Source organism: Vigna unguiculata, chromosome 8, assembly GCF_004118075.2.
Source record: "Vigna unguiculata cultivar IT97K-499-35 chromosome 8, ASM411807v1, whole genome shotgun sequence".
Classification (NCBI taxonomy): domain Eukaryota; kingdom Viridiplantae; phylum Streptophyta; class Magnoliopsida; order Fabales; family Fabaceae; genus Vigna; species Vigna unguiculata.
The window spans coordinates 21,525,448-21,539,622 of record NC_040286.1 but is presented as its reverse complement, the minus strand read 5'-3'; the positions used below and the strand labels follow the sequence as shown (position 1 = coordinate 21,539,622).

Genomic DNA, 14,175 nt, shown 5'->3' with positions numbered 1-14,175 from the left:
TAGGAAATGGATGGACAACTGCTGGATCTATTGTTGTTGGTGCACATGACCATGAAGCTGGCCTAAGTAGTGCAAATCAAGAGGAAGAACCAACTGTTGGACCCATGGACTTGATTCCCTACAACCCTCCAGAGGATAGAGGCCCTGTGTACTCACATTTGAGAGGATGGTGTTGAACTAGCTGCATGAGCTCAATGTGTCCCAACATGCACATCACAACTATTGTAATGAGAGGTTCAATGCATTGGATGACCAAATTCATGATATCCATGATATGTTGAACTTATTCCAGACAAGAAATGATCCTCAGGATGACTGAGTGTGGTGGTTGTTTAAGATTATGCATTGCATCCTTGTGGTTGTGATTTTTCAGTTTGAGTTCTGTCTGTTTCAGTTGGTTGTTTTTCATTTCAGTCGGCTATTGGTATCGACTTTATGCATTTGTTCTCTGTTTTCTGTTTCTGTTGGTTGTATTCCCTTCCAGTATTAATGAAATGATATGCAATGCTTGTTATCTTTATGCATTTGTTCTGTTTGATGAATCCAAATGGGGAGAAAAATTGGAAAATTGGAAACCACTTTTGACAATCACATTGAACTAAACATTAAAATTGGAATCAATAATCAAATATGAATTTGAACCCATATTATTGATAGGGGGAGCATGATCACATTTCTATACTTGCTAGCTTGTGTGTATTGCTACTGTAAATGTCTTTGAGGTTCACAATCTTCAAGCTAAGGTGTCACTTCATCAATTTAATGGTATCACAGAAATGGAAGCATTTGCAATGAAAGATAGAAGAAGATAGATGAAAGGAAATAGAGGTTGGCTTCATCAAATCAGGGGGAGATTGTTAACATGAGAAGCCAAGGTGGTTTGTTTCTTGAAGATTTGATGAAGAATTAAATGAAGCATTTTGAACTATCTTGAAGCCATTACCATTGGAATGAAGTCTACATTGATGAAGGAAAGGAGATTTGATGATAACCATGTTGATCAAGGCTGGAACATGTGCTCTCCATGTAGTTACGTCATTAAGAAAGTGTATTTGTTGTTTGTAATTCATGTTGTAGACCTTGTAGCATTAATTAGATGATTTTGGTCTTAAGTGTGTCTTTTAATCTGTTGAATGGTTTTTCAACAAGTTAAAATGTCACTTTTAGTCTATTGAATGGTTTTTCAACAGGTTAAAAGGTTGGCTGCAGTAGTCTTAAACTGCAACAAATTCAATAAGTTGATTTAGGTTTTAATCGACTGATTTCACTTAAGTCAAGTGAAATCAACCGATTGATTTGAAAATCAACCTGTTGAATTTCGTAACAATTTGACTATATAAGCTGTATTTTTCGAAAGAGAGGTATGTTGATCATTTTAGAACGCGGTTTTGTTTTGGAAACTTGTGGAAACTCTTTCCTTCGTGATCATACAGTTTGCAGCAGTTGACGATTGATCTTGGATTAATTCTTGAAGCTTTTGGCTTGGTTTGAAGCTTAGAGAAAGGAGTTTGTGGTAGGCTGGGCTGTGTTACCACTGAGGTTTGATCTTTCTCAAGCTTTGTGTGTGTGCCTGGTGGTTTTCCAGGTCTGCAAGAGGGTTCTTGCTGTGCTGGTGTGAATCTTGTGTGATTCAAGAGTCTTTTGTGGTGTTTTTGCATATTTTGGAAGAGTAGGGGTGGATACTTTGTAAATCTTTTGAAATAGTGCAAAGTCAAGCTCATGTTGCCTTGACAAACTGGATGTAGCTCAGGTTTGAGTGAACCAGTATAAATCGATTGATTATACTAGAACAAAATTTGTTTAGTAAAATCAATCTGTTAACTCTGTTTTTGATCGACTGAAAGTATACTATCCAACACCTTTTGCATCCTAACTTGGTGATCTATTAGATTCAATTAAAGGTGGTTTTTAGCTTGCAAAGATAGCATAAATTTTTAACTAGCCAATTCAACCCCCCTTCTTGGCTTTTCAACCATTTCAAAACTAACAAAAGGGACCATCCAATGGTTCATGGAGTGTTTTACAACATCAACTGGAGAAATTCCTGACTTACATCTGGTTTTTATAATGCATTCGCTTCCATGTGGGCTACAACCCAACCCTTTTTTTAGACTCACTCTTCACTGATCGTTTAGAGAAGATGGACGCTTTACGAGTCTGACTAACACGATATTGAGGAGAATAGGAACAAATGAGCAAAAAAGAACTAAAGCCCTGCACCTTTAGGCCACCAAAGAAAATAAGTACAAGACATACAAACTTCTCAACATAAACAAAAATGCCAAGAACCATACAACTTGGAGTTAATTTAGCTACCACATCTAGAGCATTCCCCACAATTCATAGACTCAAACAAAAGGTGCAACTATAACCACAATATGGGTCACACAACATGCCCAAACTCATTCAATCAAAACACTCTAACACAGTTTGTACAACACACCCAAACTAGGGGAACTTGTGGATGAGGCTTCAACTCCTATGGCCGAGGATATCGAGTAGAAAGAAACCCAAGACGTGCTTGAGGCCAACAATCCAAGCAATCTGAAAAGCCCATTCCAAATCCTTTAGTAGAGTAGCCACAACTGGAACCACAAATAATTCTACCAAATTCTAGAGGTAGCCTTAGTACCATCGCTGACAGATTCGTTGGTGGTGGCAACTCCTGATTAGCACACAAATGTTATTGCCAAAGCATCAACTCGATTAGGTATCTTCACTGATGAAGAATTTTCCATCCATGATTCTAATCAAGACGATTTCGTGATTATCACACCACAACTATAACAAATTGGCAAGTTCATTAAGTACTCATTGACCAAGGTTGTTGGTGCATATGACTCGTGAAAGTGGGAATGGAATAAAGCCTAAACTCTTTGGTATAAGACTTGGGAAAATTAAATAAAGAATAGATATTTAATAAACCATAATTGTGTATTGGTAGAATATCTAAAACCATTGATTTGTTTAATCATAGTAAGGAGTGATGGTGGCTCAAGTAGTTAAGTGTGTTAAGTGGTGTTAAGAGGTCTTAGGTTCGAATCTTGTGTATGCCATTAGTTTAATGTGATGTTTTAATTATTTATTTCTTTTGCATGTATGAATAAACATAGGATGAGATCTTATAATTGTATGTGTGCATGAAATGTCATGAAACATGTGATGACTTGATGGTTGTGGATATGCTTGGTAATTGAGTGGATGTAAGTTCAAATTTTGCCTAATTCTAAATAGTTCTTTTCACGTTTTATTATTTTTGCTAAGTTGTGGAAAGCCTATAAACCTTAGCAATAGCAATTATATGAGAATCTAGAAGGGTAGAAGAGTGGAAGTTCAAGAGCAATAAATGGGCTGATTGTGAGGGCACTAAATTCTTGACCTAAGGAAAGGATTAGAAGGTTGGTTCGTTGGTGGAGGCAAGAGTGAATCAAGATTGTGCAAGAAGGATTTTATAAGTGCTTTTGGAGTAGGAAATCTAGGTAACGAAGTTGTACATACATGTTTGTAGTCGAACTATGTGTTTCGTGATATGCTAAAGCTTGGATGCATGTTTTCTTTTTCATTTTGCGCTGTAAAATCACATTTTTGGGTTTCTGTCCATAAACCGTATGATGGTGTTCTTGACCTGCTAGGTGACACATGTTGTGCAAGAACCTAGTTTTTGGGTTCTGCCCATAAACCACTTGGCGACAATGAAGGCTCGCTAAGCAGCAGAAATTGGATTAGTTGGTTTTTTGTGTTTTGTGGGTTATGTGGTATCTTTGGATGTTTTGTAAATTCTTGTACCCTTACGTGATTGTTTATTGATATACTTGATTGAGAATTTCCATTATTAATGATGTTTTGATGATTGGATGATTACATGTGTAACATGCTGGTAGGATATTATTTAAATTAAATCTAAATAAACAAAACAGAAAAAAATACCTCATTTATTATGGAAACCTTTCCCAAAACGCGGGAAAGTTTAAAAAAACTGTAAAGTTTAATAACTAACCACTATAAATAGTCAAATCTACTCATAATTCGCTTTTACAATTTGGAAATCCAATGCAGTAATGAAATTATGTGAAAATTAAATAACAAGTATTTATAAACGTCCCATGTAACTGCTCCCCACTCTCCGCCACTATGCAGCTCCTGGCTCACCTGTAACATCATATGCTCCCGAATAACAAATTACCCGATCATCGTCACACACAAACAGATAGGGTGAGCTATGCACCAAGATGTAAAATAAATATGAAGTAATCCCACCTGACAATTCATAATTATTCAACCATTTATAATAAAATACCCATTTTCCCCACTCATAACCATTACGAGTTCATGCATGCACTCTTAATCTTGGGATTGCATGTGCTTCCACGACCCTCCTCGCTCGTGGTCCATCCCTCGCCCGTCATCCGAACTCCTCGCTCGAACCTGGACCTGCATACCCGCCTTTCCTACTATGAACTCCCTTGCTCATAGAATTCTCAAGTTGAGCATGAGATGAACTCCCTCGCTTACTCATCCCAACAAGAGTACCTCCGGTGAACTAAGTCATTCACATTTCGCATGCGGTCTACCCATCACGAACTCCTCGCTCGCGACTCAAGCCAAGCACATCCCAAAATTATATAGACTCAGTCTTTCAATCTCTATCAACAATCAAACCATATGAACATGTATTATATCTAATTGAACTACCAATACTCGAGATTTAATCAACAATAACCATTCAATACTAAAACCCTTATCCTAAACATATCAGGCATAAAAGGGTTTTACACACAACATCAACCAAACCAATTCTCAATCTCATCACACATAACACGAAATTCCCAACACAAAGGAACCAATTGAGAAGAGCAAAAACGCAAAAATCATAACACATTTGATCTACACACACAAGGAAAAATTCCCCTAACTTGGAATCCTTGTTAAAAATGTGGGAATATGAGTGTTCCTCTGCTCACTAATGCTTTGCCTCAATCCTTCTCCCAATTCAGCCTCTTGTGCACCCAAAACTCACCACTCACTCTCCAATTTTCGTTCTGAATTTCTATGCCACAGAAAACATACTTACTATGGTCATTGAATTAAGTTTTTATACTACTCTTTCCAGCCCCCTTGGTTGTCCCTTACACATTCATGCCAAAGCCGATTCTCACAAAAAATAGGGTTTAATTCATGTCTATCAAGGTTTGAACCCGTGACCATACTAATGCCAATTCAATACATCAACATTCAACCAACCCATATTTGGTGATAATTATTATAACCCTATGATTATACTATTACTCAACGGGCTCAAGTATATTATAAAAAAAACAATAATAAATCAAACACACACAATTGGCATACATAGGACTTGAACCCAAGTCCTCTCACACAATCAAGTACTCTTAACCACTTAAGCTAGTACTTTTCCATGTTATACTATTTAACATTTAATGTCATCAAAGTTCCCACCACCCGCATTTATTAATTAATTAAATTTTATGGGTCTTACAACATGAACGTGAGGGGTTCACATTAGGTTTGTGAATGAATTGGAAACATGATAGTTAGAGTTTAATTGTCATACATTTAAAATTGTATGAGTAATTGGATTTGTATGATACTGGAAACGTGATTTGATGTGGTTTTTATGCACTTGGATAACTAGATTGAGTCTTGGGGAAAATTAGGGTTTCTCATAGGTGCAAGACAAATATAGGTTTTGTCCAGAATTTGATGCACCACTTGGCAGTACATGCTTATCGCCAGGTGATAGCCTAGTGCGTAGATGCACTTTGCGTTTTGGTTGTAATGGTTCCGGGTTAGATTTCTGTGGGGTTTATTTTGACTTATATATGTGGTAATTATTGGACAAATTGTATTGGGGAAGGTCTAATGCATGGAATATAATTGTATGATGATGCTAAACTTGATTGGGCATGAGGTATTGGAATAGATGGAATGTACTAGGTGTTGTTTGAGGTAAGATGGGATTTTGCATGAGTGGTAGGCAATATTTAGTTTATGTTTTGTGATTTTCTTATGTGCATGTTGTTTTCATTGTAGAAGTTAAGAGTGACAAGGTTTAAATTGGTGAATACTTGTGAATATAGCTATGATTGATGCATTGGATGTGTGAAGTGTTATATTGAGTCACATTGGTATATAGGAGAATGCACTAAAGTAATTTGAAGGTGGCTGTTGTGAATTATACTATGAATATGAAGGATTTCCTTGGTAATTACATGTATTACCATGAGTGAAAGTTGTGAATGCATGTTATATACGAATGTGTAATTGAGTCATGAGAATAAGCAAATAGGTGTTGTATTGTTCTGGAATTTGGATGTGTGCTTGGATGTCTATTGTATTAGAACTTATTTGGTGGTGCCAAAAACCAGCAGTTTCACGCTACTAGTGTAGCGGCTGACGGTGTAGATTAGCCGCCAAGCGATTGATGAATTAGGGAGATCCCTAGAAGGTGTGGCTCTTGGCGGCGTTGTTTTACCGCTAGGCGGTCTGCAACATCTCCTGGCGGTGCTTAAGCTACGCCAGGCTATGGTGCAAGGGAAATTTGCATTTTTGGTGAGTTTTGCATGCTTAGTGGTGATGGACTTGGGTCTGGGATATGCTTGCTTGTATTACGATAGGGGAGGTTCGTATTGGTTGTACTCTTGTGTGGGGATACGAGTGGGGAGGTTCTTATGTTCCATGCTCACACTAGAGGGTGTTACAAGTGAGGAGGTTTGTAATTGGATGTGTTCATGCGTGTTAGATTACGAGGTTAGAACTCGAGGGGGCAGGTTCGTGGAAGCATATGATATCCTTAAGGCCATGGTCGAGTGTGTACACAATATGATTAGATGTGCTAATCTCATATAGGTTGTGAGACTAGGGTTTCATTTGAACCTCATGGTATAAAGGTCTTTAAGAATGGGAAACTATTTAAGTTAAATTCATTTGGGTAAGGTGTTTATATTATTGTTTATGCATGTTTATTCCTTTTTAAGCTCACCCTTTATGTTTGTGTTTGGTGATGATCGTGTGACTTGTCAAACGGGAGCAGATGTGGGGTTCCAAGTGATGATGCTGAGTGGCGTGATAGCTTGGGATTTCTTTTATAAATGATATGTTTTGATTATCTTTTATGTTTAGTTCTTGAGATTTCAAACTTGTAATAATGTGACTAAGAGATATTGAGATTTATGGTTTTCTTTATTTTAAAGTGTATCGATAAAGTTTTAAATTTTCTCACATTTGGGAATGGTATAAGAAGTTTTGAATTTTACTTTAACGATATTTTGCTTTACCAAGTAATATCCAACTAGGGTGTTACATTTGACACATTATTTAATCTAAAACAAATAGTAATAAACATGTCATGTATAAGGAAGACTTTTTACACTAATTCTCCCAAACTGTTGGACTATGTCCAATTCTCTCTCAAGTACAATACTTAAGAGTTCCCATTAAACAATTCAATTTATTACAATGAATATAGTCTCTCCAGATATCGTAAGTATCAATCTCTCCAGACTACACGAGTACAATCTCTTTAGACACAAGTTTAACCTCTCTAGATATCCTTCTTAATCTTTCCCTAAGATTTAGAACACTCAAATAAGATTGAGAAAACACTTTCAAAGAAAAAGAGAACATTTTAAACTCCCAGGATAAAGTTAACAAAGTAAAGAATATTACAATTGTTAAGCACACAACCCTCTCTTATATTTAACTTCTCACTAAGTAAAATTGACAATGATTTGCTCTTTTCGTTCTCGTGACTAGGGATGTCAAAAAAATCCGTACCCACAGGTATCTATGGTGGTCGGACTCTTACCCCACATCGGAGTAGATTACTTCCAAATACTATGGAGGCATTGATGTGTCTCCAAGACTGGCTATAGACCAACACGAAAGGTAATGAAATTAACACTTTTACTTAGATATTTTACTCAAGTGATTGTTAGAAATTGTTTTAATGAACTTCTTATGTTTTCAAGCTCTTCTAGATTAAAATTGGACAACATGAAACTTTATACAATGTTGCAAGATGTGGACATTGATGAAGTTAGTAATTTATTTAATATTTCATTCAAAAATAAACTACAATATAATTTTTTAGTGATTTTTTATTTGTTTGTTTTTCAAGAATCAATCGGAGAAGGTTGATTTGTTGATCCAAGCACTAATTATAGTTAAATATTTTTGTAAATCCCGTGGATATCCGCGAATATGAAAAAAATAGGCGAGTACCCGTATAACGGATATAAGTACGGATACGGGGTGGATATTTATCCAGTGGGTAGGGTACATGGGAGCTACTACCCGTACTACTCGTACCCTACCCGCCCCATTGACATCCCTACTCGTGATTATTGCTTCATATTCATTTATGTCTTCTTGATCATCTTTGACATCCATTTTATAGTTGTTGAAATTATAGTAGTTGAGGATTTTGAATTTGGTTGTCTTGATCAACATCAGGTAATTTTCTTTATAAGGAAAGACTTTATAATTTCTTCAATTTTACTTTGCAAGTCTTCAGAATATCTTTGTTGAAGCTTTTACTATTTTTCTTTTCTTGTTAAGCTATATGAAAATATGCTAGATTGAACAAAATAATTGGAAACAATTGTAGGTCTATGCAGTGTATCATGATATTGCCTAGTAAGCTACTTCAACGATAAACAAAATAGTAAAGGACTTCCAACTAATTTTCAATTGTACTCATTCTTTGTATTGTCTTTATCCATAATTGATTTATGTATCAGTTCTACAACAGTAAATTCAAATAAAATATTTCAAATTATTACGAGTTAGAATAATTTCTATACATTATTTATAAAAATTATTTATTATAAACAAATGTTGAATTATTTAATTATAAATAATATATTATGTTTTCTTTTTTCATACAAAATTGTTTATTTGTTTAACTTATTTCAACTTAACACATCACATTATATCAAACTATTATAAAAATACTATTAAATAAATATTTATTATAAATACTTTATTTTATAATTTTTTATTATTTAATATTGTAATTATTATTATTATTCTAATTTAAAATATAGTGAATTTTATAATGATTTTATAATTAAATATTAAATAAAGTTAGAAAAATAACCGTGTACATGGGTACACATACTCGTTTTGTTTTATGTATAAGTTTGGCCTTCCTAAAGAGTTTAAGCTTTCCAATTGTGTTTTTGGAGATGAAAAATACATTATGCAATTGTTTTGATATATTTTAACTTCATATTGTGAAAATTGTCTAGAAGTGTTGATTGTTATTGTGTTATTTATGGCTGTCTTTATCCCAACAATCACCCTATTAACAGAGAAATAAAATAAAAACAAGGAAAACAAAAATATAACGGGGAAACCCTTAAATTTTAGAAAAACCACGACCACTAGAGAATAAAACTATGTGAAAATTTGTACAACACAAAGACTACCTTCCCATGCCCTTTGACCCCAAGTACACCCACACTCTCCAAAGCAAGAATTAAACCCAAACCTCACAATACTCTAATACAAGAGTATAAGAAAAGTCAAATACAAGCTTAAAGTGTGTTTGACTGGGGCAAGGAACATCATGGACTTAGAGCCCATTATATAGTCATTAACACCCACCCCATTGGCGATCCTAGGCAATGGGGACTTTTCAAGACATGTTATTTTTATCAGCCCAACATTCTCCACCCTGATTAAAATAAACACATCTTCATTGCCTATACCAGCAATCATACTTGGAATCATGTCGTCTCGAGAATTTTCACTTGGAATCAAACTATCCCAAAAAATTCCACTTGGAATCAAACCATCCATAGAATTTTCACTTGGAATCCAACTATCCCAAGAATTTCCACTTGGAATCTAACTATCCCAAGAATTTCCAATTGGAATCAAACTATCCTAAGAATTTCCACTCGAAATCAGACCATCCTAAGAATTTTCACTTAAAATTAAACCACTCGAAGAATTTTCACTTGGAATCAAACCATCCCAAGAATTTCCACTTGGAATCAAACCATCATAAGAATTTCCACTTGGAATCAAACCATTCCAAGAATTTCCACTTCGAATTAAGTCATCCCAAGAATTTCCATGCACCCAGCATCAATGCTAACAAATGCTCGTGTATAATCACCACACACCTTGCACAAATATTAGCCAATGCTCGTGCATAAACACCATACACCCTTTGTCGGAACCATGTCACAACCTACGACGCAAAACCATCGAACCTTGCGAAAAGCTACAAACCAACATCCACATTTTGCAACCATCATGTCGTTTGACTATATCGCCGAAGATGCATTACCCATCGATATAACACCTGTTGACGTAGCACCACCTTGACATCCCGCCTCCAACAACGCACCACGCGAAACTCTGCCATGGGATAATTGCACAACCTGCAACAATCTCCCCCTTAACAATTGCCTACCACAAATCGAACTCATGAACCTGGCTTTGATACCAATTGTTAGGTCAGGCGCTTACATCTTGGGCAAAAGCTATAGCTAATATTGGTTTGCTTTGAGAATATTAATTGGTTTATTGGTTTTAAATAGTCAGGTTTGTTTTGAGAGTGTTAGTTGATTTATTGGTTAAGTAGGTGATTAGGCATTCTTTTTTTACTCTTTGTTGAATGTGTTATTTAATAATGGAATGAAATTGGATGGCTGATTTCGTTTTTTAGTTTTGATTGTGGACAATAAATTCTTTGATTTGACTTCAAATATTATCAAAGTGTGTCAGAGAAGGTGGGCTTCTCCCTACACCCCAAGCCTTTCTCTTGTACCCCAAATGTTAGCATTAATTACCCATTCTATCCTTACCTACTTCATGGTTGAAAGTAATTACAAAAATTTACTGCACTGTGCTTTTTTATTTCTTCCGTTTCAGAGAGAGCTTGCACCTCCAATTTGTTGTACCTCCAAAATTCTTCATGTTCCGTTTTTGCTCTCCCATTTCCTCCAAACATTTTCGTTGATCTTTCTCTGTGGTCCAGCTCTCATCAACAACAAGACAAGAATTGTGGTCCCTGAGTGTCTCTTCTCAATGCTCTTCTTTCAAAGGTCTTATCTTTCACAAGTTAGTATTCATATCCCTATCATTGCATCTTATTTTAATAAATGATGGTAAATAATATTGGAATGATGTTTGTTATTGCTGATATTTGTTTGTTATTGTTGAGTGTCCATTCTGATATATGAAATATATGAAATATTAATTGTTATAATGAATGTTGACATCTGCAATAGTATTTCAGTTTGTTTTCCGGATGTCAACATCCACAACATTTTTTTTAAAAATTTTCATATATAATTTTTTTGGTTTGATTGTTGATCTATTTTATCCATTAATTATAATGTAATATGTATAGACATTAATTTAGTGATTTGCTATTTTTTTCAATTATATAAATATGATTTTATTAAATAAATTAAAAAATATGTTAATAGAAAGTGTATTGCGAATGTCGACATCCACAAGTGAATTTCAGCTTGAGTTTCGGATGTGGACATCCGAAACCTATTTTTTTTTCTTTTCATATTTAATTTTGTGGGTTTGATTTATGATCCATCTGATCCAGTAAAAATGCTATAATATGTATAAACCTTAATATAGTTGTTTGATAATTTTTTTTAAATTAAATGAATATGTTTTGATTAAAAAACGATGTTAATTAAAAAGTGTATTGCGGATGTCGACATATGCAATATAATTTCAACAGATGTCAGGTATGTTACGGATGTCGACATCCGCAACCTATTTTTTTTCTTTTCATATTTAATTTTTTTGGTTTGATTTATGATCCATTTGATCCAGTAAAAATTCTATAATATGTATAAACATTAATATAGTTGTTTGATAATTTTTTTTCAATTATATGAATCTGTCTTGATTAAAAAAACTTATAAACGATGTTAATGAAAAAGTGTGTTACGGATGTCAACATCTGCAATACAATTTCAACGAATGTCAGGGTGTGTTGCGGATGTTGACATTCACAACCTTTTTTTTCTCTTTTCATATTTAATTTTTTTGGGTTTGATTTATGATCCAGCTGATCTAGTAAAAATGCTATAATATGTATAAACATTAATATAGTTGCTTGATATATTTTTTTTCAATTATATGAATATGTTTTGATTAAAAAAAATAAAAAATGATGTTAATTAAAAAGTGTATTGCAGATGTCAACATCCGCAATATTTTTTTTTTGGCTTTGATTCATTGATTGTTGATTTAGAAATTTCCTTTTGTTTTTTATTTATTTATTGTAGGTCATTATAATTATGGAAGATCATCATTTCTTGGATTCTAAAGTAGATCCTAGTCTCGTGTTAGACTTTTCTGCTTTCGTTCATGATATATGTGAACAAGATTATACCTCTAAGTTTGCAAGTCATGATATCTTCCCAACATGTGAAGATTTAATTAAGCGGGTTAGAAGGGTTGGTTTTGATCTTGGATTTGTTGTTATTATTCTAAGATCCGATAAATATCATGGACAATTGGGAAGACAGACCTATGCATTATTAGGATGTGAAAAGGGTGGAAAATATAGAAAATACAAATCTGATGCAGAACCTAGTTTATCTAGTACAAATCGTATATCCAACTCTATATGAAATAACATCTCATTTAAATACTATGATATAAAAGAAAAAAAAATTAAAATATTAAAAAAAAGTGTATTATATAGAGGTACTTGTAAAAGAGGTAGATATCCAGATAATTGTTTTATATTTGCAAAGCTAGCATCTCCTAACTGATCTCTAATTAGCTCCAGGTAATGGGTCTGAACAAAAGTGGTGCTCTTATTAGCAAATATGGTGCACCCTACAAGGTGAAAAAGATATGCTCGTGCAACAAACTCCCAGAGCTGTGAACCACGACAATGATTCAACTCATCGGAAGCCATAGCCCGATCAACACCAAGAAGTGTCATCATAATCTGAATTGAATCTTCATATTCAAGAGGTTTAGTTGGGCAAAACTCTCTGATGATAGGGAGATGAATGAGCGACCACACGTCATCTAAAGAGATAGTCATCTCACCAATTGGTAGATGAAAACTATTAGTCTCATGATGCCATCTCTCCACAAAATCCAAGATCAACCTAGTATCGAGGTAATCATATAAAATATCGCATAGAGGCGATAAACCAGAGTTCAACACAAAAGGCTTAACATAAGGGTGAGGTCGTCCAAATCTTTTAACTTTTTCATAATGAAAGACTAGTTTCACAACTCGATCCTAAGAAAAAAGAAACATAAAATAGTAAAACAATATAACAACAATAAAATAAAACATTTCTAAAAACTTTTAACTAACTTGACCCTCCCATATGATACGTGTAACATGATCAACATAACGAGTCAATAACGATGTATCAAATACACCACCAGGAAATCCTGCTCCATCATTCCCAATCTCCTGGTCCTGAGCAACATCGGTATCACCATGGTCAATAACATCGTCATCCTCATGATCTGACAGAGGGTTTTGGTCACGTACTGTAGGTATAGCCTATTGACCGTTCTACGAGCTGAAGCGGTTGGTCTCCTTCGTGTAGCACCCTGTGCAGAACTCTCAGATACATCGTGTGCAGAAGAAGATCCACCGCGTCTAGATCATCCACCTCGTGTTCTAACCATATCTATAAAATTAAAAGTTTGAGTACATAGCAGGTGGAACCATCAACACTCACGGGCTATTTATTATTCAAATACTATTTATTATTTTCCTAATATATATATATATATATATATATATATATTTCTTTCCTTTTTCAAAATTGGTTTTGTAAGATAACAAAACATAACACCATTCCATAATCCAGAATGCAAGAAACAAGAATCTCTAGCACATATTCCATATATATATATATATATATAATTTATAACATTAATATTAATTCATATATGACACACATCGAAATTAAATGATTGGCTTATGAAGAATTACTAGTGTGTATGTATCTAAAGTTTGAATATTTCATTATGAAGGAGGCTTCAATGGACAAATACATAGTGAAACAGTATGTGGCGGCTATGGGAGGAGAAAGAGCTTTGAATTGGGTGGAAAGCTTGTACGCGATGGGGGACGTGAGAGTAGGCACAACAATGTTTTCATGAGGTGAACAATGAGTGAGTAAGAAGAAG

At 34.5% G+C, this 14,175-nt stretch overlaps 1 protein-coding gene across 1 annotated transcript; it reads right to left on the bottom strand.

Moving 5' to 3' along the window:
- Positions 1-10,084: 10,084 nt before the first annotated feature.
- LOC114194992 (protein MAIN-LIKE 1-like) lies at positions 10,085-13,613 on the bottom strand. Its single transcript, XM_028085390.1, has 4 exons — positions 13,557-13,613; positions 13,346-13,453; positions 12,719-13,267; positions 10,085-10,219 (listed from the first exon to the last, which is right to left on the bottom strand). The coding sequence occupies exons 1-4, from the start codon at positions 13,611-13,613 to the stop codon at positions 10,085-10,087; spliced, it is 849 nt and encodes a 282-aa protein (XP_027941191.1).
- Positions 13,614-14,175: the final 562 nt, after the last annotated feature.